The sequence below is a fragment of the Pristiophorus japonicus genome, chromosome 8, assembly GCF_044704955.1.
Source record: "Pristiophorus japonicus isolate sPriJap1 chromosome 8, sPriJap1.hap1, whole genome shotgun sequence".
Classification (NCBI taxonomy): domain Eukaryota; kingdom Metazoa; phylum Chordata; class Chondrichthyes; family Pristiophoridae; genus Pristiophorus; species Pristiophorus japonicus.
Genome location: NC_091984.1, coordinates 66,055,964 through 66,081,434, shown reverse-complemented (window position 1 = coordinate 66,081,434; position 25,471 = coordinate 66,055,964). Strand labels below are relative to the sequence as shown.

The 25,471-nt window shown below is 44.9% G+C and overlaps 1 protein-coding gene across 5 annotated transcripts in view; it reads right to left on the bottom strand.

The window, feature by feature from the left end:
- faf1 (Fas (TNFRSF6) associated factor 1) overlaps window positions 1-25,471 on the bottom strand; it is a 521,459-nt gene that overhangs the window by 476,352 nt on the left and 19,636 nt on the right. For all 5 annotated transcript variants that reach the window (XM_070886900.1, XM_070886901.1, XM_070886898.1 and 2 more), the window contains one exon: window positions 14,823-14,891. In XM_070886900.1, coding sequence (XP_070743001.1) covers window positions 14,823-14,891 — 69 coding nt within the window. The remainder of the gene's footprint in view (window positions 1-14,822; window positions 14,892-25,471) is intronic.

The window sequence follows — 25,471 nt, the reverse complement described above, 5'->3', positions numbered from 1 at the left end:
ATAAGCACCAGGGTTATCATGGAATGATAAAAGGGGGGTATGAGAATGTGTAAAAGGGTTGCGAAAGTGGTAGATGGCTAGAGAAGGTGGCAAAAGGATGGAGATAGGGAATCATGGGAAAGTAGCTAAAGAAATGGTCAAGATACAGACAACTGCAGAATCAACAGAAAAAAAAGGGGTTACCAAGAGTTGAAGTTGAGGTTCGACACGGGTCATGAGAAAGCCCAAGGCAGCACAAAGAAATAAAGCAATTCCAGATAGGAAGGGAAAAGTAATAGCTTCTACTGATAAGAGGAGGAAGAGAAACTAATTGGGTTCTTTACTGATAAGGGAAGACAGTGTAGCAAAGCTATAACTAACCTACCCGACACCAGCCCTAATTGGGAGACTTTCTTGCCTGCCATTGGACGTACTCGGTGGGGGGGAGGGGAGGCAGAAAGGGATTGGATAGACCAAGTGCTAATCAAATGTGTTCTGTTTTGAAAATGTATATCTACTGTGCTTTTTGCGCTGAAAAGGGACTTGTTCAGGGGAAGGTAAACAGGTTCTGATTGAGTGTCCCTTTGTCTTGACAAGTCCCGGCCAGAGAATCTTCAATAAATGTCCTTTACAGAAAAGGCAAGGTGTTCGCGTCAGTGTATTCGCTGAAACAGATCGAGGGAAAAAGAATCCACATCAACATGATCACTGGCTATTGACCCTTCAAACATTGGAATAAATCTCTCTTTATTTACTCTATCCAAACCCTCCATGATTTTAAACACCTCTATCAAATCGCTTCTTCGCTTTCTCTGCTCGAAGGAAAACAACTCCAGCTTCTCTCGTCTATCCACGTAACTGTAGTTCCTCATCCCTGGAACCAGCCTAATAAATCTGTTCTGTACCCTTTCCAAAGCCTTCACGTTTTTCCTAAAAAGTGTGCTGCCCAAAATTGGGCACAATATTCCAACTAGTGTTTTATGTAAGTTTAGCATAACTTCCTGGCTTTTGTACCCTTATGCTTCTACTGTACTTGTAAAGCCCAGGATCCCCTGTCCTGCCACCTTCAAAGATTTGTGCACAAGCACCCCCAGGTCCCTCTGTTCTTGGACCCCTTTTAAAACTGTACCATTTAGTATGTATGGTCACTCTTCATTCTTCTTACCAAAATGCAACACCTCACACTTCTCTGCGTTGAATTCTACCTGCCATGTGTCCGCCCATATGTCTTGAAGTCTTTTACTATCTTCCTCACCGTTTACTACACTTCCAAGCTTTGTGCCATTTGAAAATTTCAAAATTGTGCCCTGCACCCCCAAGTTCAAGTCATTAATGTACATCAAAAACAGCAGTGGTCCAAGTACTGAACCTTTAGGAACACCACGGTATACTTCCTCCAGTCCAAAAAACAGCTCTTCATTATAATTGTTTCCTATTCCTTAGCCAATTTTGTACCCATGCTACTACCAATGCACCCACTAATTTTTTGTGGGTGTGCGGCCCATTCAAATTTCCACACGTGTGCAGTTTTTACATTGAAAAGCCACTGAGCGGCCTGCGTGGGACCTCCAGACCATATTGCCCCATTTAGCCCATGGGCTTCACTTTTGCTGACAAATGTAATATGTGTGACTTTATCAAACACCTTTTGAAAGTCCATGTACAACATAACTGCACTGCCCTCATCCACTCATCAAAAAACTCAAACAAGTTAGTCAACACAATTTGTCCTCATTAGTCTATGCTTTTCCAAGTGGCTGTTAACTTTCTCCCGGACAATGGTTGCTTAAAAACCTCCCCACCACCGCCGTCTGTAATTAACAGGTTTATCCTACTCCCTTTTTACGAGCAACTGTATAACATTTGCAATCCTTTGGCACCAACCCATATCTGAGGAGGATTGGAAGATTGCAGCCAGCAACTCTGCAATTTCTACCCTTGCTTTCCTCAGCAATTTAGGATGCATCCCATCTGGACCGGGTGGCGTATCCACTTTTAGTATTGCCAGCATGTCGAGTACGTTCTCTTTATCTATTATCTCATCCAGTATCCCACCTCCCTCCTTGCTCACCGTAATTACTCTTCCTTGGTAAACACCGATGCAAAATACTCAGTTAGCACATCAGCCATGCCTTTGGTCTGCACTAATTGTTCTCCATTTTGGTCCTTATTTGGCCACATCTCTCCTCTAACAACCTTTTCACTATTAATATGCCTATAGAAGACCTTTGGATTGCTTTTTAGGTTAGCTGTAAATTGAATGGTGCATCAGACTGCATTCCTGTATAGCATAGTTGCACTCCCACACTGGAGCACAGAACAACAAGATTGCAGTCACTGGCTCGCCCATCAGGCAGAGTAGAGGCCAGGTTGTTGGCACTGCCTTTAAGTGCAGTGTGAGGAATAAGAGTGTGGCTTAGGAAAATCAATAAAAAGACAACATTTTTCTGTTGAAGATTTGTTTCCCTTCACAGAACCAGCTTGGAGTAAGTTAATGCCCACACTTTAAATTTATGTGTTATAATTTTTTAAACACTACTAAATGTTTTGGCCATTTTATTTCAACCCATCCCCCCCCCCCCAACTTCTATCTCTTGTACTCTCACTATGAATGTTATGCTCCTTTTCCCTCAGTTACACATGGCCAAAGTGTTACAGCCAATTGTAGCATCTCCAAACTGCAGCTAAAATGTAGAAGTAAAACATGGCAAATCTCATTGTAGGCATTGCAGGTCCAATTCTCCTGTAAAATATACTGAGGTAACAGTTCTATTCTGATAAGATAACTGCATTTTTTTTTAAATTGTCTATGAATAAACAGCTGAATTCAAATCCAACTATAATTTCAGCCTTCAATATTTTCATTAAAATATAATTAGACTATCATATTAGAATCATAGAAGGATACAACACAGAGGAGGCCATTCAGCCCATCATGCCCTTGCTGGCTCTTTGGTGGAGCTATCCAACTAGTCCTACTCTGTCCTCATAGTCCTGCAATTTTTTTTTCCTTCAAGTATTTATCAAATTATCTTTTGAAAATTACTATAAAATCTGCTTCCACCACCCTTTAAGGCAGTGCATTCCAGATCACAACAACTCTCTGCATAAAAATGTTTCCTCACCTCACCTCTGGTTCTTTTGCCAATCACCCTAAATCTGGTTCTGCCACTGGAAACAGTTTCTCCATTTTACTCTATCAAATTCATTCATGATTTTGGACACCTCTATCAAATCGCCCCTTAACCTTCTCTGCTTTGAGAACCCCAGCTTCTCCACTTTACTGAAGTTGCCCCATCCCTGGTACCATTCCAATAAATATTTTCTGCACCCACTCTAAGCCCTTGACATCCTTGCTAAAGTGTGATGCCCAGAATTTAACAATACTCCAGCTGTGGCCTAATCAGTTTTTATTATAGGTTTAGCATAACTTACTTATGTACTCTATGCCTTTATTAATAAAGCTAAAAGGGACCCATATGCGTTTTTTTTTTAAAACAGCCTCATCAACTACTTGTCCTGTTAACAGTTCTGGGCATCATACCTTAGGAAAGATATATTGGCCTTGGCAGGAGAGCAATGTAGATTTACCAGAATGATATCTGGACCCCAAGGGTTAAATTACAAGCAGATTATATTGGAGCGGGCTGCACAAAGTGGTCCTAAACACAGTGCTTCTAGACAGAGTGCTAAATTGGGAATTTGGAAAGTGTGGGAATTCGGAGCACAGGGGGAAATGAGAAGAGAGCGAGAGGAGCAGCCAGAGATAAAGGTAGGCCCGAGAGATTGGACGGAGTACGAGCTTCAGGGAGCAAGGTAAGTGACATCAGCAAAAGAAAAGCAGCTGAAATTTTAAAACACATTGGTGAGTAGCTGGTGATCATTCTTTAAGTCCTGAGTTAGTTAATAATCTATTAAGCAGAAGCATGGCAGGGCACCTCAGTACCATGGAATGCACATCTTGTGCCATTTGGGAGCTCCAGGGCACTTCCAGTGTGCTGAACAACCACGTTTCAGGAAGTGTCATCAGCTAGAGGAGCTCAAGCACAGGTTTTGTCGTCACTGTGGTGCACACATGAGGCAGAGAGCTACGTGGATAGTATGTTTCAGGAGATGATCACCTCAAAGCGCAAAGCTGTGCAGGCAAGGAGGAAATGGGTGACCGCCAGACAGATAAGGAGGACCAGGCAGGTAGCGCAGGAGTCCATTGAGTGCATCTCGTTCCCCAATTGATTACTGGTGAGGGAGATGGTTCTTCTGGAAAGTACAGCCAGAGCCAAGTCCATGGCACCACGGGTCGCTCAGCTGTACAGAGGGAAAAGGAGGAAGATCGGGAAAGCAATAGCGGTAGAGGATTCGATAGTTAGGGGAACAGATAGGCGTTTCTGCGGCCGCAAATGTGATTCCAGGATGGTATGTTTGCTAAGGTCAAGTATGTCACAGAACATTGAGGGGGGAGGGTGAACAGCCAGAGGTTATGGTCCATATCAACGACATAGGTCCTACAGGCAGATTTTAGGGAGTTAGGAAAGAGATTAAAAAGCAGGAGCTCAAAAGGTAGCAATCTCTGGATCACTCCAGATGCCACGATCTAATGAGTATAGAAATAGGAGGATAGAGCAGATGTGGCTGAAGAGATAGTGCAGGAGGGAGGGCTTCAGATTCCTGAGACATTGGGGCCAGTTCTAGGGGAGGTGGGACCTGTACAATATGGGGGGGGGGGGGGGGGGTGGATGGAGAAAGAGGTTTTAAACTAATTTGGCAGCAGGATGGGCACCAGAATGTAGCATTAGAAAGCAGAAACAGTGCACAAAGTATTGGGAGAGACAGATAGCACTAGAGCAAGAAATAGTAAGGTATTAGGTGGGGTCAGACTAAGAGTACAAGAAGATCGAAGATAAGTTTACAGAGCATGTGTGTAAACACACAAAGCGTGGTAAATAAGGTTGGTGAGCTGCAGGCGTAAATAGCCACATGGGAATATGATATTGGGGCAATAACGGAGACCTGGCTCAAAAAATGGCAGGATTGGGTTTTAAATATTCCTGGATAAAAGGTGTTCAGGAAAGTTGGGAAGGAAAAAAGGAGGTGGGGTGACAGTACTGGTTAAGGAGAATGTTATAGTGCTGGAGAGAAAGGATGTCCTAGAGGGGTCAAGAACAGAATCTATTCAGTTACAGTTAAGAAATAATAAAGGTGCCTTAACACTATCCGGTGTATTCTAGACATTTTGTCAGGAGTAGGCTTTCCCTACCCGCTCTCTGCCAATCACGCCTCCCCAGAGGGCTGTGCCCTTGCCAACCCTGGCGTTGAAGTCACCGAGGAGGATCAGTTTGTCGTCCACAGGGACGCGGGACAGGGATTTTGAGAGGTTGGAGTAAAAACCCTCTTTGGTCTCATCTGTCGCATCGAGTGCTGGGGCGTACGCACCGATGACTGTGGCGCATTGATTCCGGGATAGGGTGAGTCGGAGAGTCATGAGAAGTTTGTTAATCCCGCAGGGGGGGGGTCTTTGAGGCAGTCGACCAGCTCGTTTTTGATGGCGAAACCAATTCCGTGGAGGCGGCATTCTTCCTCTGGTTTCCCTTTCCAGAAGTTGTGACCTCCACCTTGTTCCTTGAGCTGGCCTTCCCCTGACAACAGGGTCTCTCTTAGGACGGCGATGTCGATATCAAAGCGTCTAAGTTCCCGGGCAACTATGGCGGTGTGGCGTCCCGGCCTGTCGCTGTTGGAGTTGTCAATGAGCGTCCTGACGTTCCAGGTCCCGAACTTCAAGTTAAAGGCATGGAAGATGCCGGTGCTCGAGTTCTTTTAACGTGGGGTGATCTTTGCGCACCGGCTACCACACGGGCTTGGCTGAGCAAGGTCTTGGTCCAGTGGCAAGGGGTTCAAAGACGACTGCAGACCAGGCACTGCTGTATAGGCCTAGTTATCTACGGCGAGATGTTGGCAGCAAGCTTGGCGCTAAGTAGCACCCTTGATGGCAGGTGGTCCGAGACTCTGTTGCGCACACAGAGGCCGTACACCAAGTCATAGTCAACGTATTTACAGAGGCATACGAAAGCACGGGCCTTACGCTAAACATCCTAAGACAAAGGTCCTGCACCAGCCTGTCCTCACCGCACAGCATTGTCCCCCAGTCATCAAAATCCACGGCGCAGCCCTGGACAATGTGGACCATTTCCCATACCTTGGGAGCCTCTTGGCAACAAGAGCAGACATTGACGACGAGATTCAACACCGCCACCAGTGCGCCAGTGCAGCCTTTGGCCACCTGAGGAAGAGAGTGTTTGAAGAGCAGGCTCTCAAATCTGCCACCAAGCTCATGGTCTACAGGGCTGCAGTAATACCCGCCCTCCTGTAGGGTCAAAGACATGGGCCATATTCAGTAGACACCTCAAGTCGCTGGAAAATTGTGATGTTTCCGCAAGATCCTACAAATCCCCTGGGAAGACAGACGCACCAACATTAGCGTCCTCGACCAGGCCAACATCCCCAGCATTGAAACACTGACCACACTTGATCAGCTCTGCTGGGCAGGCCACATTGTTCGCATGCCAGACACGAGACTCCCAAAGCAAGCGCTCTACTCATAACTCCCTCACGGCAAATGAGGCAAAGGTGGGCAGAGGAAACGTTACAAGGACATCCTCAAAGCCTCCCTGATAAAGTGCAACATCCCCACTGACAGCTGGGAGGCCCTGGCCAAAGTCCTCCCGAAGTGGAGGAAGTGCATCCGGGAGAGCGCTGAGCACCTGGAGTCTCATCGCCGAGAGCATGCAGAAATCAAGCACGGGCAGCGGAAAGAGCATGCAGCAAACCTGTCCCATCCATCCTTTCCCTCAACGACTATCTGTCCCATCTGTGACAGGGACTGTGGTTCTTGTATTGAACTGTTCAGCCACCTAAAGACTCATTTTTAGAGTGAAAGTAAGTCTTCCTCGATTCAGAGGGACTGCCTATGATGAGGTCTATTCTACAGGCAACCAACTAATAGGAAAGATATAGGGAAGCAAATGTGCAGGGAAATTACAAAGAGGTGCAAGAGCTTCAGAGTAGTGATAATGGAGGACTTCAATTGTCCTAATATAGACTGGGACAATAGTGTAAAGGGCAGACAGGGGGAAGAATTTCTGGTGTGCTCAGGAGAACTTTCTTGATCAGTAGGTTTCCAACCCAACGAGGAAGGAAGCATTGCTGGAACTGGGTTCTGTCCTGGTACCCATTGTTATTCAACGTTTATACCAGTGATCTGCCTGAAACAAAGTCCCGCAAGTTCGTCTACACTGATGACATTGCCTTGGCCACGCAAAACACAAATCTGTCCATCACCGAAGAGACCCTGAGCAGTGATTTAGAGGATGGAAGCCTACTTCCGCCGACGCGACTCCGGCCAAAGTCACAAAAGACCGTCACCTCGACATTTCACCTCAACACCCATCAAGTGAACCAAGCTTTGAAAGTCTCCTTTTGCGGCGCAGAGGTAAACCATGCCCATAAACCCTCCTATTTAAGAGTCACACTCGATTGCACCCGGTCATACAGACAACATCTCCAGAGCCTTGGGAAGAAACTAAAGAGTGGGGTCAACTTGATCCAGAAACTCGCCGGATCCACATGGGGAGCAGATGCTCAAACCCTCCGAATAGCAGCATTCGTCCTGATGTACTCTACAGCGGAGTACTGCTCTCCGGCATGGCTATCAAGTCCGCATGGCAAATCCGTTCACATCCACGCTTTTATCGACACCAGCACCTTGGCTAACTGCTTGCAAAAATCGCACCACCACACCTACGACATGAATATGCAATTTCCAGAGATTACAACCGCTACATCCGCAAAGACATGCCGATCCAGGCTGACTTGAACAACCTACCACCAACCAGTCACAAATCTATTGGATATTGACATTTGATTTGCTTTGCTACTACCATACGAAAAAAGTAGTAGTATGATTATTTCAATGATGCACTAATTAAGGTTATATTCCCTGGAATTTAGAATGTTAAGGGGCGATTTGATCACATTTTTCAAGATATTAAAGGGGAACAGATAGGGTAGGTAGAGAAACTATTGCCGTTTGTTGGAGAGTCTAGGACTAAGGGGTATAGTCGAAAAATTATATTCAGGCCTTTTAGGAGTGAAGTTAGAAAACACATCTACATGCAAAGGGTGGTAGATTTTTGCAACTCTCTTCCGTAAATGGCAATTGATGCTAGGTCAATTGTTAGATTTGAAACCGGAGATTGATAAATTTTTGTTAACCAAAAGGTGCAGGTGCAGAGTCAAAAATCCAGAGTTCCGGAATCCAGACTGATCATCTGGAATCTGTAAAATGTTCCGGAATCCGGACCTGCCAACCTTGGAGGTCCTGCCGCTGCCCTTACCTCTGGGCCTCACCGCCCCACCCGAACAGCTCCTCCTCGGCGGTGCCCCACCCAAACAGCTCCTTGGCGGCGGGGCCCCACCCGATGACTTCATTGACAGGGCCAGCAGCCTGAACAGCTCCTGGGCGGCCCCCCCGCCCCCCTTTGACATTCCGAAATCCGGAAATAACCGAATCGGTGCTCGGGTGTTTCCGGATTCGTGACGTCAGAAAGACGATGAAAAGTCCAGAAAAGCCCGGAATCCGGAACAGCCTCGGTCCTGAGAGTTCCGGATTCTTGACACTGCACTTGTATTAAGGAGAGTATATGGAGTTAGGTCACAGGTCAGCCATGATCTCAGTGAATGGCAGAACAGGCGAAGGGTTAAATGGCCTACTCCGGTTACAATGGGCCCAAGTTTGCCCCGCCACTTAGAACGGCACACCTCCGAAGAAAAACCGCGCCTAAAACTTACCTCGGTATTCTCCCCGCTGCTGGAACGTTGCAGGCCCTTGGCATCGCGCAGCACAAGCAGTGGGGGGGCGGAGCCAGGTCCCAGTGCCGGGACCTCTACACTTTCACACTAGAGTGTGCACACATGTACAGTAGCTCCTCACCCCCACAATCTCTGCAGGCTGTGTGGGAGAGACCTGAAGCATGCCGTCCCTAGCCCTGACCAAATGGGCTCCCTCATCGGCTTTCCCTGCCACGTTCAGCCTCCCCCCCCCCCCACCACCCTTTACCAATACCACGTTCAGCCTAGTCTCCTGGCGTGCGTCTTACCGCCCCTAGCCCTGGCCAAATGGGCTCCCTCATTGGAGGCCAGCTGCTAGTGTTTTTTTTGCAGTAAAGCTTTGATTTATTGATTTCTATTGATTTATTGATTGATTAATATTCAAGTTTACTCTTCATCTGCTTTCAAAAGGAATTCTGTAAAATAGTTTGGCTGAAACTCTTATTTACAGGACTTTCTATAATGTATTTGCTAGTTTACCAATCCATTTTTAAATCTAGTTGATTAGTGCTTTCTAAGTCTTGCTGCCAGGTGCAGGTCCTCTCAGCTTCCTTGTATTTTTTTATTTGTTTTTGGTGCTTTAAATGTACTTACTTGTGCTGATTTCTCAGCTCATCGCAAGATTTTTCTGTGCAGCCACAAGTGACCACATATGCTGGCCCAAGTTAGTTTGGAGTACCTTTTAGCTGTCTAAACTTGCTTAAATGGCCAAAACAGGCATAAGTGGCTGGTATCGCGCCCCTTTTGAAAAAAAAAACTGGGAAAAAAACCTAACTAACTCACTTATACTGGAGCAAATTAAATGGGCAGAATTGCAATATTTAAGATATTACAAAAAAAAATCTAGTTGCTCCAAAAAAAAACAGCAACTCCTGGGCAAACTTGGGCCCTATGTTCTGCCACCTTCAAAGATCAGTGTACATACGCAATCTTTCGTATCTCTATTATCAGGTCTCTCTATTCCTGCACCCCCTTAAAAATTGTACCATTTAGTTTATATTGCCTCTCCTCATTCTTAACAAAATGTAATACTTCACACTTATCTGCATTAATTTTCATCTGTCATGTGTCTGCCTATTTCAATAGTCTATGTTTTCCTAAAGTCAGTTACTATCCTCCTCATTGTTCACTACATTTCCAAGCTTCTTGTCATCTGCAAACTTTGAAATTATGCCCTGTATACCCAAGTCCAGGTCATTAAAATATATCAGAAAAAGCAGTGGCCTCAATACCGATCCCTGGGGAACATCAAGTACACTTCCCTCCAGTCCAAAAAACAACCAACCATTCATCACTTCTCTCTGCTCCTGTCTCAACCAATTTTGTATTCCTGCTGCCACTGTGCCTTTAATCCCATAGGCTTTAATTTTGTTTACGTCTATTATGTGGCACTTCATCAAACATCTTTTGAAAGTCCAGATGCATAACCTCAACCACACTACCCATATCATCCCTCTCCATGATTTCAAAGAATTCCATCAAGTTAATCAAACACGATTTGTCTGTAACAAATCCGTTCTGATTTTAAATTATTAACCCATAATTTTCCAAGTGGCAATTAATTGTCCTAGATGGTTGCAGGGTTTTTCAGTCTGCCCTTTTTTGAACAGGGGTGTAACATTTCCAATCCTCCAGTCCTTTGGCACTACCCCCATTATCCAAGAAGGATTGGAAGATTGTGTCCAGAGCCTCCACAATTTCAAGCCTTACCTCGCTCAGTAACGCACAATGGGCTGGATTTTCGGCCTTCTCTGTTTCAGGGCGAAAACATTAGCGGTGTGTGAAAATTACTATTTTCGCTCAGTTACTGATTTAAGGCCCAACTTTTGGCACTTGGGGTCTGCTAGCACAGCACAGGGAGGCGTTGCACTATAATTCGGGGCGCAAAAACGCGATCCTCACCAACTTTCATGCGGGGCCGGGAGCACTGCGAGAGGAGCCTTGGGAGAGGGGGTAAAAAATTCAAAAAACATTACCAAGACCCTCACCTAACAAATCGTTGCAAAAAAAAGAAATATTGAAACTTAACTTTTATTAGGTTTTCCAACTTACCGCTGCCTGCAGAGCTGCACCGCTAGGTTTTACCTGGCTGTCTTCTGGGCACAGCGTACAGGTCGGGTGAGTACTGAAACTCTGATGGTAACGCAATCAGAGTCGTTCCACCACCGGTGCAGCTCACCCCGCCACGGAGGGTCAAAACGTGCCGAAAACCTGGTCGCAAACCACCTGAAAATCCAGCCGGCATCCCATTTGGACCAGGTGACTATTCTACTTTGAGGACTGCCGACCTTTTAAGTAGCTCCTCTTTATCCATTTTTATCCTATCCAATATTGCTACAGGTATGACGTCCAAAATCTGGAGTTGCAAAATGCGGACACCGGGCCAATCCGTGGCGGGGTTGTCCGGAAACCATTCCAAAATCCGGACTACCCCACCTCGGCTCGACCTCCAGCTGCCTGACTTCCCCCAGCCTCAGCCTGACCAACACCTCCCAACCTTCGGCGGCCCGATCGGCCTCGGCCCAACCGACCTCACCCGATCTGCAGCGGCCCGACCGACACCACCCACCCCGACCAGACCTCACCGACACCCCAACCGACCCTCCTACCTTCCTCGGTCCGAGCAAAAACATTCAGAAATCCGGAACGACCTCGATCCCGAGGCTTCCAGATTTCGGACGTCACACCTGTACTACCTTCTCCATTATTACTACAATAGCAGCATCCTCTTCTCTACTGAAGACAGGTGAAAATTACTCATTTCATTCCGTAGAAATGCCCTCTGCCACCACAAGGTTATCTCCTATTTGGTCAAGAATCAATCCCACGCTTCCTTTGATTATTTATGTATGTTTACAAAGACTTGTGAGTTCCCATTTATGTTAGCCACTAATCTATTCTCATACTTATCTTTGCCCCTCTTATTCCCTTTTTTACATCGCCTCTGTATTTCCTGTATTCAGCTTGTTCCTCAAACCATGGATTGCAAATCATACATTTATCATAAATCGGCTTTTTCCCAGGAAGCAGGAAGCCACTCAGCCCATCATGTCTGTGCCAGTCGAAAAAGAACTTTCCAGCTCTTGGTCCGTAGCCCTGTAGGTTATGGCACCTCAAGTGCAGATCTAAGTACTTTTTAAAATGTGGTGAGGGTTTCTGCTTCTACCACCCTTTCAGGCAGTGAGTTCCAGACCCCCACCACACTCTAGGTGAAAAAATGTCCCCTCATATCTTCTCTAAATCTTCTACCAATTATTTTAAATCTATGCCCCCGGTTATTGACATCTCTGCTGAGTGAAATACCTATCCACTCTATCTAGGACCTTCATAATTTTATACACCTCAATTAAGTCTCCCCTCAGCCTCCTCTGTTCCAAAGAAAACAACCCCAGCTTATCCAATCTTTCTTCATAGCTAAAATTCTTCAGTCCTGGCAATATCCTCATAAATCTCATCTGTACCCTCTCTAATGCAATCACCTCTTCCTGTAATGTGGTGATTTTTTCAATTAAAGTATCATGGTCTGTCGAAAGTCAGTGATTTATTGTAATACTTTATGGTCTAATGTAACTTTTTCCCCCCAAAAAAACTTACATGCATCAGTAAGAATCTAATCACACGGTACTCAAAATGTAAAGGATATGGACAACCCTGATTATTCAAATTCAGTTGAAAATTTAACACTTCAAACAGTCATCACTTGGCATTTCTTTCTTCGGGGTTTCGTCTTGCAGGAATGAATCCGCAAAATTGCAGAGATGCTATGTAGGCCAGGTATACAGCCTTATTCAGTATAAACAGGTGCAAGCAATAGCTTTGAGATATTATGGCATTGCTTCGTCAGATTAGGAAGAAATAACATGCTTTAGCTATTCAGCTAGAGAATACCGAAGCTGCTGCATTTATTCTAGTGATTAATAATGCCAAGAATGACATGCACACTTGGCAAAACTCACTGCCCTTTCATCTTTGGCACTTGGGTGCAAGTCTTCTCACTTTCTGCCACTGGGCTCCAAAATGAAAAGATCTTGGGCACTCAGCCTGGTTTCAAACAGATTACTCCATGACAAAAAGCTGCCACTTAATTAGCAGTCTCAGATAGATTACAAGCAAGGTATGAGCATAATATTCACAATGAGTAACATACTCTTAGATAGGTCAGAGTTGTTCCACACAAGGCTTACACTATACCACTGTCCTCGAGGTGCTCAATACTGGCTCTCAGTTTCAGAGTTTTATTAAGTCAACACTGAAAGAGTACTCAAATGCAAAATTTCTCATTCAGCAACATATCATACTTTATTAAAGCACCAGAGTTATGTAATGTTGAGCTCAAAACAGAAGGAGGGTATCAGGCCAATTTCAGGTACATATTGAGCAAGCCAAGTTCAGTGGGGCAGGGTTGGAGGCTCTACAATGGTTCCCAATGCTACTGGTCTTCAGAGGAGAAAAAAAGAGCGAAGGTCACGCTCCTGATCACTACGCTATGACCTCCTGCTGGACAGTGCATGCATGTGATTGCTGTGGAAGGACAGGATCAGGTTTGGCCAAGATGCATTTGCTGTCTATGGAAATTTAGATTAGATGAGAAAATTGGAGCAGCTCTCCCTACCATACCAGCTGAGGTGTACACATCAAAGAATAAGAGCACCTGTACCAGCAGTAAGAGGGTGGAATTTCAGAAGAACTACAACTACAAGCATTTATATAGTGCCTTTATCATAGTAAATCGACCCAAGACACAAACATTTGTTTGATAATGCACCTGTTAACACCAAGACACATAAGGAGATATTAAGACAAGTGACCAAAAGCTTGGTCAAAAAGGTAGGTTTCAAGGAGTGCCTTAAAGGAGCAATGAGAGGTAGCGAGCCAGAGGGGTTTAGGGAGGGAATTCCAGAACTTAGGCCCCAGGCAGCTAAAAGCACAGCCACGAATGGTGGTGCGATGGAAATTGGGGACGCACAAGAGGCCAGAATTGGAGGAGTGCAGAGATCTCGAGGGTTGCAGGGATGGAGGAGGTTACAGAGTTAAGGAGCAACGAGGCCATAGGCAGATCTGAACACAAGGATAAGAATGTCAATTTCAAGACATTGCCGGACCGGAGCCAACATAAGTCAGTGAGCAGGAACTTGATGCAAGTTAGGATACAGGCAGCAAAGTTTTGGATGAGCTCAAGTTTAGAGGGGAACAGCCAGAAAAGCACTGGAATAATCAAGTCTGGACATAAAAAATGTACGGATGAGATTTTTAGCAGTAGATGGGCTGAGGCAGGGACGGTGTTGGATGATATTTTGACAGTGGAAGTAGGCGGTCTTGCTGATAGAGAGGATATGTGGTCAGATGCTCAGCATAGTCAAATAGGAAGCCGAGGTTGCGAACAGTCTGGTTCAGCGTCAGACAGTGGCCAGGGAGGGGGATGGAGTCGGTGGCTAGGGAACAGAGTTCGTGGCGAGGACTGAAGATAATGGTTTCAGGTCTTCCCAATATTTAAGAGGAGGAAATCTCTGCTCATTCAATACTGGATGTCAGACAAGCACCATGACAAATCCGAGGTAGTGGAGGGGTCCAGAGAACTGGGTGTTGTTACTGTGCATGTGGAATTGAATGTTGTGTTTTTGGATGATGTTGCCAATGGGCAGCATGTAGATGAGAATTAGGAGTTGTTCCATTCACCAGGCCACTGCGCAGGAATGGGAAGAATACAGATCAGAAATTACCCATGCAGTGTTACCAGACTGCTATCTGTCACGGCTTCAGCAACAATCAATCTTACTACACTTAAGAGTATGTCCGAGTTCTTCAGGAATTGAATGGTCCAGCAGATGAGAGCTTTTGTTATTCTTGAAAAAGTAAAAAAATGTATATGTCACACGAATTAATGAAAGGCTTCCTGAAATTACAAGTGAATCAAAATTAAGATTATCCCTTCATTAGTTTCACAATTGCCAATAAGTACTTACCACTAAATCCCAATTATTCTGTTCAAGCAAAGTAATAGCTTCATCAATATTTTCAATTCCAGTGCATGCCTAGAAAAGAAAGGTGATGTTTTAAAATGCGAAGATTTGCAAATATTTCACAGGTAGCAAATATTAACTTTGCATTGTACAACTTGTTTTACCAACCCGCGTCATCTAAAATTATACAACCTTTCATAATTTAACAAAGCATGAAACGAGAAAAGGCCACTTGAACTGTTAAACTCCATTACTAGAAACATAGAAAAATAGGTGCAGGAGTAGGCCATTCAGCCCTTCGAGCCTACACCACCATTCAAGAAGATCACAGCTGATCATTCACCTCGGTACCCCTTTCCTGCTTTCTCGCCAATCCCCATGATTCCTTTAGCCGCAAGGGCCATATCCAACTCCCTCTTGAATATATCTAACAAACTGGCATCAACAACTCTCTGCGGAAGAGAATTCCACAGGAGAACAACTCTCTGCATGAAGAAGTTTCCCCTCATTTCAGTCCTAAATGGCTTACCCCTTATCCTTAAGACTGTGACCCCTGGTTCTGGGCTCCCCCAACATCAGGAACATTCTTCCTGCATCTAACCTGTCCAGTCCCGTCAGAGTTTTACATGTTTCTATGAGATCCCCTCTCATCCTTCTAAACTCCAGTGAATACATAGAAACATAGAAACATAGAAAATAGGTGCAGGAGTAGGCCATTCGGCCCTTCTAGCCTGCACCGCCATTCAATGAGTTCATGGCTGAACATTCAACTTCAGTACCCCATTCCTGCTTTCTCGCCATACCCCTTGATCCCCCTAGCAGTAAGGACCTCATCTAACTCCTTTTTGAATATATTTAGTGAATTGGCCTCAACAACTTTCTGTGGTAGAGAATTCCACAGGTTCACCACTCTCTGGGTGAAGAAGTTCCTCCGCATCTCGGTCCTAAATGGCTTACCCCTTATCCTTAGACTGTGACCCCTGGTTCTGGACTTCCCCAACATTGGGAACATTCTTCCTGCATCTAACCTGTCTAACCCCGTCAGAATTTTATATGTTTCTATGAGGTCCCCTCTCATTCTTCTGAACTCCAGTGAATACAAGCCCAGTTGATCCAGTCTTTCTTGATAGGTCAGTCCTGCCATCCCGGGAATCAGTCTGGTGAACCGTCGCTGCATTCCCTCAATAGCAAGAACGTCCTTCCTCAAATTAAGAGACCAAAACTGAACACAATATTCCAGGTGGGGCCTCACCAAGGCCCTGTACAGCTGCGCAAGACCTCCCTGCTCCTATACTCAAATCCCCTAGCTATGAAGGCCAACATGCCATTTGCCTTCTTCACCACCGGCTGCACCTGCATGCCAACCTTCAATGATTGATGTACCATGACACCCAGGTCTAGTTGCACCTCCCCTTTTCCTAATCTGCCGCCATTCAGATAATATTCTGCCTTCATGTTTTTGCCACCAAAATGGATAACCTCACATTTATCCACATTATACTTCATCTGCCATGCATTTGCCCACTCGCCTAACCTGTCCAAGACACCCTGCAGCCTCTTAGCATCCTCCTCACAGCTCACATCGCCACCCAGCTTGGTGTTATCTGCAAACTTGGAGAGATTACTCTCAATTCCTTCATCTAAATCATAAATGTATATTGTAAATAGCTGTGGTCCCAGCACTGAGCCCTGCGGCACCCCACTAGTCACTGTCTGTCATTCGGAAAAGGACCCGTTTATCCCGACTCTGCTTCCTGTCTGCCAACCAGTTCTCTATCCACATCAATACATGACCCCCCCAATACCATGTGCTTTAATTTTGCACACTTATCTCTTGTGTGGGACCTTGTCAAAAGCTTTTTAAAAGTCCAAATACACCACATCCACTGGTTCTCCCTTGTCCACTCTACTAATTACATCCTCAAAAAATTCTAGAAGATTTGTCAAGCATGATTGCCCTTTCATAAATCCATGCTGACTTGGACCGATCCGGTCACTGCTTTCCAAATGCACTGCTATTACATCTTTAATAATTGATTCCAACATTTTCCCCGCTACCGATGTCAGGCTAACCAGTCTATAATTCCATGTTTTCTCTCTCCCTCCTTTTTTTTTTAAAAAGTGAGGTTCCATTCGCTACCCTCCAATCCATAGGAACTAATCCAAAGTCTATAGAATGTTGGCAAATGACCACCAATGCATCCACTATTTCTAGGGCCACTTCCTTAAGTACTCTGGGATGCAGACTATCAGGCTCTGAGGATTTGTCAGCCTTCAATCCCATCAATTTCCCAAACACAATTTCCTGACTAAGAAGGATTTCCTTCAGTTCCTCCTTCTCGCTGGACCCTCAGTCCCCTAGTATTTCCGGAAGTTTATTTGTGTCTTCCTTAGAGAAGACAGAACCAAAGTATTTGTTCAACTGGTCTGCCATTTCTTTGTTCCCCATTATAAATTCACCGGACTCTGACTGCAAGGGGCCTACATTTGTCTTCACTAATTCTTTTCTCTTCATATATCTATAGAAGCTTTGGCTGTCGGTTTTTATGTTCCCTGCAAGCTTACTCTCATACTCTATTTTCCCCCTCCTAATTAAACCCTTTGTCCTCCTCGGCTGAATTCTAAATTTCTCCCAGTCCTCAGGTTTGCTGCTTTTTCTGGCCAATTTATATGCCTCTTCCTTGCATTTAACACCATCCCTAATTTCCCTCGTTAGCCACGGTTGAGCCACCTTCCCAGTTCTATTTTCACACCAGACAGGGATGTACAACTGTCAAAGTTCATCCATGTAATCTTTAAATGTCTGCCATTGCCTAGCACCATCAACCCTTTAAGTATCATTCGCTAGTCTATCCTAGCCAATTCACATCTCATACCATCGAAGTTACCTTTCTTGAAGTTCAGGATCCTAGTTTCTGAATTAACTGTCACTCTCCATCTTAAATGAAGAATTCTACCATATTATGGTCACTCTTCCCCAAGGGGCCTCACACAACAAGATTGCTAATTGATCCTCTCATTACACAACACCCAGTCTAGGATGGCCAGCTCTCTACTTGGTTCCTCGACATATTGGTGTAGAAAACCATCCCTTATACACTCCAGGAAATCCTCCTCCACCGTATTGCTACCAGTTTGGGTAGCCCAATCTGTATGTAGATTAAAGTCACCCATGATAACTGCTGTACCTTTATTACACACATCTCTAATTTCCTATTTGATGCCATCCCCAACCTCACTACTATTACTGTTTGGTGGGTCTGTACACAACTCCCACTCGCATTTTCTGCCCTTTTGGTGTTCCGCAGCTCTACCCATACAGATTCACATCATCCAAGCTAATGTCCTTCCTAATAGAGGATTGGTTAGCAGACAGAAAACAGTAGGGATAAACAGCTCAATTTCAGGTTGGCAGGCAGAAAGATGCCACAAGGATCAGTGCTTGAACCTCAACTATTTACAATCTATATTAATGACTTAGATGAAGGGACCAAGTGTAATGTATCCAAGTTTGCTGATGATACAAAGCGAGGTGGGAAAGTAAGCTGTGAGCAGGAAACAAAGGCCCCAAGTTTCCACATGATTTGCTCCTGATTTTTAGGAGCAACTGGTGGAGAACGGAGTATCTTAGAAATCGCAATTCTCCACATTTAAGTTTTCTGCAGTTCTAGTCATGTAGAACAGTTTCACTTTTGAACAGAATTTTTTTTTCAAAAGGGGGCGTGTCCGGCCACTGACGCCTGATTTGAAAGTTTCCACAGTGAAAACGTACTCCAAACTAACTTAGAATGGAAGTGAAGATTTTTGTAGGCCTGAAAAAAACCTTGTCTACACATTAAAAAATCAGGCGCAGGTTACAAATTAGACGTCCGGAACGAGGTGGGGGGGGGGGAAGAGGGAGGGAAGTCATTACATTCTACAATAAATCCTTAGTTATACCTATACAAATATTATACAAATAATTCCAACCTGAATAAAAATTTATAAGCAAAGAAAAGATTAAATAAACCATGTTCCTACCTGTGTGAAAGTGCTTCAGGCAGGGAGAAGGCTGCAGGAAGCCTCAGAAGTTGAGACAGCCGTTCCCGACGGCAAGGGGGGGGGGGGGGGGGGGAGGGGAAAGAGGGGGGGGGGGCAGTGAGGAGGCAGCCATTCCCGACAGCAAGGGGGGGGGGGGGGGGGAAGAGGCAGTGAGGGCCCGACCGACGGCAGCAGGGGGGGGGGAGGCAGGGAGGAGGCAGGCGTTCCCGACGGCAGGGGGGGGGGCGGGGGAAGAAGGCAGTGAGGGCCCGACCAACAGCAGCAGGGGGGAGGCAGCCGTTCCCGACAGCAGGGGGGGTGGAGGGGGGAAGGAGGCAGTGAGGGCCCAACCGACGGCAGCGGTGGGGAGGCAGTGAGAAGGCTGCAGGAAGCCTCAGAAGTTGAGACAGCCATTCCCGACGGCAGGGGGGAGGGGGGGGGGGGGCCCTGCCGTCGGTCGGGCCCATCGGGAAACGGCTGCCTCAACTTCTGAGGCTTCCTGCAGCCTTCTCACTGCTGCAAGAAGCCTCAGTGCTGATCATAGAAGGGGCAATTAAAAATTGAACAGCTACAAAAAACTACAAAAATGGCCGAGTGCCAATGTTTCCTTCACACTGCGCGTGCGCGAATGCTCCAACGCGCAGGGTTGCCGGTACGAAAAAAACTAATTTAAATGGTACCCGCCCCCTCCTACTTACAAAATCGGCACGAGTGGTAGCCTCCGCCCCCGGGCACCGCACCAAGCTGACATCGAGCTGCAAAGCACTCGAGAATAGCGCGTTTTTTTTCAGGCGCCGTTTTCGGCGCGAAAAACGGGCGCCCAGCTCGGAGGGGCGCCTGTTTTGCCGCGTGTGGAAACTTGGGGCCAAAGAGCCTGCAAAGGGATATAGACAGGTTAAGTGAGTGGGCAATAAGATGGCAAATGGAGTATATGTGGAGAAATGTGAGGTGGGAAGACCAGAAAAACAGATTTTTTTTTTAAATGATGAGAAACTATTAAATTAAAAGCAAAATACTGCAGATGCTGGAATCTGAAATGAAAACAGAAAATGCTGTAAATCTCAATGGGTCAGGCATCGTCTGTGGAGAGAGAAAAACAGAGTTAAATGTTTCAGACCAGGGTCATCGACCTGAAACGTTAACTATGTTTCTCTATTCACAGATGCTGCCTGACCCATTGAGATTTCCAGAAACTATTAAATGTTGGTGTGCAGAGAGATTTAGGTGTCCTCGTACAAGAAACAGAGTTGGTATGCAGGTACAGCAAACAATAAGGAAGACAAATGGCATGTTGGCCTTTATTGCAAGGGGATTGAAGTACAAGAATAAGGAAGTCTTGCTACAATTGTACAGGGCTTTGGTGAGACCACACCTGGAGTACTGTGCACAGTTTAGGTCTTCTTATCAGAAATGGGATATTCTTACCTTACTCTGGGATGAGAGGGTTGTCCTATGACGAGAAATTGAATAGATTAGGCCTATTCTCTCTGGAACTTAGAAGAATGAGGCGCGATCGCATTAAAATATACAAAATTCTGAGGGGGTTTGACGGGGTCGATGCCGAGAGGTTGTTTATCCTAGCTGGAAGTCTAGAGCTAGGGAACTTGGTCTCAGGATAAAGGGGGTAATTTACTCAAGACTGAGACGAGGAGGAATTTCTTCACTCGGAGGGTTGTGCATCTTCGGAATTCTCTACCCCAAAAGGGCATTGGATGCTGAATCATTGTGTATATTCAAGGCTGAAATGGATAGATTTTTGGACTTTAGGGGAATCAAGGGATATGGAGATTGGACAGGAAAGTGGCGAGGTGGTCAAAGATCAGGCATAATCTTATTGAATGGCGGAGCAGACTCGAGAGTTGATATGGCCTACTCCTAATTCTTATGTTCTTAGAAGAGGAAGGGAGAACAGCAAGGGAAGGGGTGGTGAAGAACACAGGAGATAGGAGTGCACACCACAATTAGATCACTTCTCAACCTTCCAAACTTAAAGGAATAAACCCAAGTTTACTTGACCTGTCTTCAATTTAACCAACTGCAACTGTTACATCTTGCACATCATCTTACTTTCTATTCTTCACCTTAAAACTGGCAATTTATTGCTTTCGCAGAATAATGGACAATTAGAGACATGGAAACATAGAAACTTACAGCGCAGAAGGAGGCCATTTTGGCCCATCATGTCCGCGCCTGCCGACAAACAGCCACACGGCCCTCGGTAAGCAGCCCTGAAGGTTACATATAAACCTATGAACAATGAACAATGAACAATGGCGGAAAGGTAAAGAGCACCTAGCCCAACTAGTCCACCCCACACAACTGCGATACCCCTTACACCAAAACATTCTACACTCCACCCCAACCGGAGCCATGTGATTTCCCGGGAGAGGCAAAAACCAGATAAAACCCCAGACCAATTGGGGAAAAAAAAAGTCTGGGAAAATTCCTCACCGACCCATTAAGGCGACCGAACCGAGCCCAGATCACCTTGGCCGTATTCAATTCCCTGCAGTGCTTACCATCGTATCTGCGCCGGCCAACAAGGAGGTTATCCAGTCTAATCCCAATTACCAGCTCTAGGTCCTTAACCCTGCAAGTTACGGCACATTAAGTGCCCATCCAAGCACCTTTTAAATGTAGTGAGGGTTTCTGCATCCACCATCCTTCCAGGCAGTGAGTTCCAGACCCCCACAACCCTCTGCGTGAAGAAACCTCCCGTCAAATCCCCTCTGAACCTTCCACCAACCACCTTAAAACTATGCCCCCTCATAATTGACCCCTCCACCAATGGAAATAGGCCCTTGCTATCCACTATATCCAGGCCCCTCAAAATTTTGTACACTTCAATGAGGTCTCCTCTCAACCTCCTCTGTTCCAATGAGAACAAACCCAGCCTATCCAATCTGTCATCATAACTAAGATTCTCCATTCCAGGCAGCATCCTAGTAAATCTCCTCTGCTCCCGCTCCAGTGCAATCACATCCTTACACGTTGTGTAAATAAAATCGCCAAAAGTACCAGCAAAAAGCCTAGATTTTTTTAATAAAGTTGAACGACTTATTGAACCACTGCGTGGCACCAACCCCCAATTGTTATACGACACAGAGCGCCCTCCAACTCATTCTGAGCAATGCCACAGGACATCTGCAACTATTATGAAATAAAGGCCACTCATTTATGGTTTTTATAAATAATGGAGTGTGTCATGGAATTCATTCCCCAAAGCACCAGCAAAAATCACTGGAATCTCAAAATTAAAAACAGAATTTAACACATTCACTGTAATTCAGTGATCCTGATAAGATAATTTCCCTTGAGTGTGCATCATCATCATTCATCTTAGCATGAGCAACACCAGAGGAGATAAACACACACAACTTGCTACCCGAGCAGAAAACTGATGGTGTAGATCGGCCACTTGTTATACAAACTGCTCATTTTAGATTTCCACTGCAACCAATAGTAGTTTTATGCTCAAGCCACAAGTTGAAAATTTACTCAATATTTAGAAAGACAAATTTAAATAAGGTTGATTTAAATTGGTAATCCCATTTAGGACAGCATGGTGGTGCTGTAGTGCACCAAATCACAGCACTAAACTGGAACACTAGAGTGAGAAAATCATGCCGAGAAGTCAGTCGGAGTGCTGCAGTGCAGAAGTGCCCTGCAGGCTAATTTTCTGCAATGCACTCTTTGTATGACTAACCCATACAAAGCAGGAAACATCAAGGCTCCATGTCGAAGGGGTGATGCAGGGAGGGAGAGATGGAGAGACTGCACAAGGAAAGAATCAAACAGGAGCTTCTGGAAGGATTAATTGATTCAAACACAAATACTCAATTAATGATACATTTAAAACTAAACTAAAGGATAACTTGGACAACTTACTCTAAACCGGTATTTTTATTTTTCTCTTTGAGCAACAGCACAGATCTACTATTTATTAAAATTTGAATCTAATAAATTCAAGTGGTGACCGAGGATGATTAATGTAATGTTCTTTTTATTCTTATCCCTTTCATGAGAAAGACATGAATAATTCACTTTTTCATTCATGGATTAAAGTATTATTCTTGGACTGCCCATAGATATAAATAGCAAATATATTCCATGCAGAACACAGTATATCCCATGGAATTCATATCAGGCAAATTGCAATTGAACGCAATATCAAACTTGTGCTGAGAGCAGTTTAGTTTAATACATCCAGCAGTATCAATTTACCAACCTGGTTTCATTCTATGGAGCTGGATTTAACAAGAGTAAAACAGTTCTATAATCACTTTAGGCTATTGAGCAGTTTCACTCACAAATCAGTCCTGATAAATTGTGTGTCCATTAACATGAGTGACTTATACAACATGTAGCAGTAGTGAGCATATTGCACCATTGTTGAAGGATGTTGCCTATCCTGCGTCAGACTTCCTTAAATGAATGGAGCAATAATTCTGTTGTACATCTATAGGGTTTTAGGAGTCACTTATAGCTCATTAACAATGTTTTTATTTGATTGGATATTATTTCTGGGCTGGCAGAATGTGTGTGTAGTTGGACTGACTGATAAAGCTGAAGAATGTTTGGTATTTTTCTCCAGTCGCATGGAGGCTCAATACTGTGTCTGACCACTCTGGTAGGATGACGACAAGGATGAAAACAACAGCAACAACAACTTGTATTTATAAAGCACCTTTAACATAGAAAACATCCCAAGATACAGCCTCATTGTTTGCAACTAACATAATATGGTATAGATGCTTAAATGAAAAGTATCTCGCAGATGTCTCATCACAGAGCAAATTCCAACTCTTTTCATGAAATTGGCTACCAACTAAACGGTTTCATTTTCTGGCACAACAGTACGATATACTGAACAAAAATAAAGTGACTTTTAGGTACATATTACAAGCAAAATGACTTCACAGGATAACAGACTATCTGCAGTACTTTAGGAGGCTGCACTACAACGCAGTAACACATGGTGGGGGTGAAAGAATACAAAATCGAGTGAAATCGAATAGTTCAATGTGCTGTCAACCTTTAAAATGTATTGTAACTTTTGAATAAATTCCAAAATGATCAGAAATGTTTGCTTTTACTTTCTACCCATGTCAGCTTTCATCCTGGTTGGAATGAAAGGATGGACAGTTTGCTTCCAGAGTGCAGTTATAGCTCGACAACAAGAACTGTGCAAGAATGGTCCACTGGTAATTTTCCCTTTTGATCAGGTAGTAGCTGGCCTCTTCTGGACATGTCTCAGCAGCAGTAACGTTAAAATTGAGCGCTCCAGTGGCATTGAGGAGGGGGGCAAGGGGGGGGGGGGGGGGGGGGGAAAAAGAGATTAAATCAAGCCTGTATCTGAGCACATTGGTATTCTGCATTGGAGCACCAGCATCCGACATCACCAGGAGTGACATTCGTTAAAAAAAACGTGTGTTTATTATGTCAAAGTTGCAGGCCGAACATGCTCCTGTGATGGAATGGATTTGTCAAACAGTAATATTGGGGCCAAGTTTAGGCCTGAATTGCTCCTGTTTTTTTGGGAGCAACTGGTTTAGAATGGAGTATCTTAGAAATTGCAATTCTCGGCATTTAGTGTGCTCCAATTCTAGTCAGTTAGAACAGTTTCAGTTTGGAACAGATTTTTTTTTTTTTAAAAAGGGGGCGTGTCCGGCCACTTACGCCCGTTTTGAAAAAATTTACTCCAAACCAACTTAGAATGGAGTAAGTGCAGATGTTTGTACGCTCAGAAAAACCTTGTCTACACTTAGAAAATCAGGTGTAGATTACAAATGAGGCGTAGGGAATGGGGGGGGGGGGGGGGGGTTTAAAAAGGAAAGTTTACAAACATTAAACACTTCAGTTTTACAAAAAGAGCCATCATCAATAAAAAAAAGGAGGAGGAAAAAGGAGGAAGAGGAAGAGGAAGAGGAAAAAGGAGGAAGAGGAAAAAGGAGGAAGAGGAAGAGGAAGAGGAAGAGGAAAAAGGAGGAAGAGGAAGAGGAAGAGGAAGAGGAAGAGGAAGAGGGAAGAGGAAGAGGAAGAAGAAGAAGAAGAAGAAGGGGAAGGAAGAAGAAGAAGAAGAAGGGGGGAGAAGAAGAAGAAGAAGAAGAAGGGGGGGAGAAGAAGAAGAAGAAGAAGAAGAAGAAGGGGGGGAGAAGAAGAAGAAGAAGAAGAAGAAGAAGGGGGGGAGAAGAAGAAGAAGAAGAAGAAGGGGGGGAGAAGAAGAAGAAGAAGAAGGGGGGGAGAAGAAGAAGAAGAAGAAGAAGAAGGGGGGGAGAAGAAGAAGAAGAAGAAGAAGAAGGGGGGGAGAAGAAGAAGAAGAAGAAGAAGAAGGGGGGAGAAGAAGAAGAAGAAGAAGAAGAAGGGGGGGAGAAGGAGAAGAAGAAGAAGAAGGGGGGAGAAGAAGAAGAAGAAGAAGGGGGGGAGAAGAAGAAGAAGAAGAAGGGGGGGAGAAGAAGAAGAAGAAGAAGAAGAAGAAGAAGAAGAAGAAGAAGAAGAAGAAGAAGAAGAAGAAGAAGAAGAAGAAGGAAGAAGAAGAAGAAGAAGGAAGAAGAAGGAGAAGAAGGGGGGGAGGGAGAAGAAGGGGGGGGAGGGAGAAGAAGGGGGGGAGGGAGAAGAAGGGGGGGGAGGGA